The 3245-nt window shown below is 55.7% G+C and overlaps 2 protein-coding genes across 2 annotated transcripts in view; one reads left to right on the top strand and one right to left on the bottom strand.

Moving 5' to 3' along the window:
- The window catches only part of MTERF4 (mitochondrial transcription termination factor 4), a 1719-nt gene extending 1062 nt beyond the window's left edge, over positions 1 to 657 (top strand). The window contains exons 2-3 of the mRNA XM_017728721.1: positions 5 to 79; positions 161 to 657. Of these exons, the coding sequence (XP_017584210.1) occupies positions 5 to 79; positions 161 to 514 (429 nt within the window). The 3' untranslated portion in view covers positions 515 to 657. The remainder of the gene's footprint in view (positions 1 to 4; positions 80 to 160) is intronic.
- Positions 658 to 709: 52 nt separating this feature from the next.
- Positions 710 to 3245, bottom strand: part of SNED1 (sushi, nidogen and EGF like domains 1) — a 23645-nt gene continuing 21109 nt past the window's right edge. Inside the window, exons 32-34 of the mRNA XM_017728723.1 lie at positions 3130 to 3213; positions 2872 to 2910; positions 710 to 2498 (exon numbers count right to left, since the gene is read on the bottom strand). Coding sequence (XP_017584212.1) covers positions 2874 to 2910; positions 3130 to 3213 — 121 coding nt within the window. The 3' untranslated portion in view covers positions 710 to 2498; positions 2872 to 2873. The remainder of the gene's footprint in view (positions 2499 to 2871; positions 2911 to 3129; positions 3214 to 3245) is intronic.

The raw sequence follows: 3245 nt of genomic DNA on the forward strand, positions 1-3245 counted from the left end.
GGAGCAGCTGCGGGAAGTGCTAGGAACCTGCCCCACCGTCCTGCTGGAGGAGCCGCGCACCCTCCATCACCAGTTCCAGGTGAGGACCGGGACCCGCCTTCCTGCCAGAACCGGCTGCGGGAATAGGGCTGTGCCTGACACCCCCCGTCCCGCCCCGCAGTACGCCTACTTCAGAATGGGGGTCCAGCAGAAGGAGATGGTGAAGGCTCGGCTCTTCCAAATGCCCTTTGCTGAGCTCCGGAATCGGCACGTCTTCTTGGAGCGCCGGGGGCTCTACGAGACCCCACACAAAGGGCAGACCCAAACCAGTAACCCAAAACTGAAGGACATCCTTCAGCTCCCGGAGAAAGACTTCCTGGCCAGTCTGGCACACTCTACCCCAGAGGAGTATGAGGTCTTCAAAAAGCTGCTGGCTCGAGAGGACGAGGAGAAGGAAGAGGAGGATGTGGATGCACTACACACAGAGGACAGTGAGGATTTGGACAGTGATGAAAGTAAAACAGCCCGGGAGTGAGGAGGTGAGGCTCCGAGGTGCCCAAGCCCTCCTGTTTGTGCACTCTCTGGGTGCTTTGGGCTCCCACCCCACACCAGCACCCGCCAGGGTGGGTGCAGGGCCCCATGGGTGGGGCACAAATAAATCCCATCTGTCAAGTACAACAACACTCATTTCTCCTCTTTGATCAACTACTTAAAAAAAAAAACCCCTCAGTTTCCATAAAGTGTTTTTATTAAAAAAAAAAAAAAATTAAACAAAACCCCCTAATTTATTTCCAAGTCTAGGTTAAAACCTTCCGGCTGCATTACATACTGTGCCGGCTGTGGGACAGGAGGCGGTGGGCTGCTCTGCCAGCTGGCAGTGGGACCAGGCTTCCTGCTGCTGTGGGGACAGGTCCTGTGGAAACAGAACTGTCCCATGGCGGGGCCACCTCCACCTCCACAGCCCATGTCAGCGCTGATCTCGTGTCTGACAGAGCAGGGGTGCAAATACTCTCAGACCACAGCTCCAAGCCCTCCTGTCTGGGTTGCCCCTTGCCCTGCTCTTCCTGATAGTTGGGGGCTGGCTTCTTCTCCTGCCCTGGGAAGGCAGGGCTGCTGTGCTTGCCAGGCAGCTGGAACAGGACCTGGCAGCCTTGGAGGAAAACAAGGCAAAGCTAGAGGTGGTGCAGGAGGGGAGCAGCACGCTGGCCAGCTGGTCGTGGCTTCACATTGTCCCTGCCACTTGCCTCTGCAGCTGTGCCTCCAGGCTGAGCACTATTACACTGCTCCCAGGAGGAAGGGGGTGGTGGCAGGAGCGCTGAAACTCCTGGGCTTGTCCTGCTCTGAGAGCATCTTCCAAGCTGCTGCTTGAGATGTGGCTGAGCAACAGAGCTCTGTGATGCTTGGCAGGAGGGGAGGGCCTCCCCACCAGAATAATCCCATCTGCTGGGGACGTGAGGCTCTATACCATAACTGCGATATATCTCTGGTATGTGTTAATTTATAATATACACCGTGTACGTTAATACACAAATCTATGTTTAACTAGTGTTGTCATACAAACTCACAAAAACTAGGAACGTTTCTAAGCTACACTTTTTCTTTCCTTGCCTGCCCTGCTGCAGTGCTGTGTGCTGGTCCTCTCCTCCACGTACCCTGCAGCACTGGTGCCACAGGGAAGGCACACTCTGGGTGCAGTGCAAGGGGATGGCATGTGGGGCTGGCTTCCCCACCAAGCCTCTGCTGTGCCCTGCACTGGTGTGGAGGCAGCTACAAGTGCGGTGGTACCGGAATGCCTCAGCTGACTGACTTCACCCTACAGATCACGTTTAAAATTCTTTTTAGGTGCTCTATTGGTTTCTGAGTTGGAAATTTGGTTAAAACCAGGGCTTGTTTACAAAGCAAAGAAAAAAAGCAGGCAGTAGAAGCTGCCTCAGTTTCCCCTGCTAGAGCAGAGGAAACGGGAATGCTCCTCCACTGCCCATGCTCGCCTCACCACTCGGAGCTGCTCACCATTTCTAACTCATCTACAGAGGCTGCGCCTCAGAGCATATTTTGCGGGGCCAGATTTCAGGTGATGGCTAAGGCTTTTTGGTCTGCATTAAACTGTTTTATTTGAGGGTTATAGGTAATTTAGAACCTTGGATTACGAAAACAGATTGGTGCAGATGCTGTTGGCAAGGAGCTGGGCTGATCCCTGAGTGAAGCGGGGAGCCCGTCGCTTGTGCAGGGTGGCTGGGGGTGCTGAGCAGGGCTGGCCCCGTCAAGGGGCACTGGTGCTCAGCTCCTCAGGGGCAGAGAGAGGGCCAGCAAAGGCAGTGCTGGGCCAGCGGGGGGGAAAGGGAGCACTACTCAGTGTGCTGATCCAGCTGCGTGTCCCTAATGGGCTGGAGGAGAGGGAGAGGTTGACACCAGGCAGGAAGGCTCCCCTGCTGTGTTCAACCCAGTGAGCAGATCTGATCTTCCTGGTGTTCGAAAAGCCCTTAAGATGTGGAAAGACGAAGCTTCTACTGCTTTAAACCCTGTGGAGGAGCAGGAGGAAAATGAGCTGGTGTACACAGTCTGTCAGATGCCCCGCAGCTGGCCTCTTCCCGCCCTGTGCACTAGTCTTGGGCTGAGAGAAGGGGACCTACTGTCTCCAGGACTCCAGCCTTTGCCTGGCCCTTTCTGTGCAGGAATCTCTTGTTCATGGAACTGCAGAGGCAGGGGGAAGCAGAGCATTGCCTCCTGCTTCTCCACCCCAGCCACAACCAGGAGCCCTCAGCCATAAGCCCTCACACCCTCTCAACACGGCAGTGTAAGCCAGGGTTGTACCCTGGCCTGCACCCATCTCCCCGACTCCCTGCATGGGAACTGCCCCTGCCTGCAGCTGAGCAAGGTGGAGCAGGTACTTACTTCTATGGCTTCTTCAGTGTGTGACTGTTGCTTGGCTTTCTGGAAGAGAAAGGAGGACAGCACCATCAGCCCCTTGGCCATTACTCACAGGCAAGCACACGGCACTGGGATCCAAGCCTTGGTCATATCTGTACCCCTCTACCAGTCCACCCCCCACCTCAGTGTCCCCCTGCATGTTGGGGAACACCAGCCAGGCACACCCTCCTGTCCAGGGTCACAGGAAGGCTGGCACACGCAGTGTGCTGCTGCTGGCTGTACCTGCTGCTTGTCCTCTCCGAACTGGTGCTCTCACAGCTCTCCTTGTAGCAGATATCCTGGTGTACCTTGTAGATTCTCCTGGACCTACACACACAGTGGAGATGTGAGTGTAGGGA

This window comes from Corvus brachyrhynchos, unplaced genomic scaffold (assembly GCF_000691975.1).
Source record: "Corvus brachyrhynchos isolate BGI_N302 unplaced genomic scaffold, ASM69197v1 scaffold223, whole genome shotgun sequence".
Lineage (NCBI taxonomy): Eukaryota > Metazoa > Chordata > Aves > Passeriformes > Corvidae > Corvus > Corvus brachyrhynchos.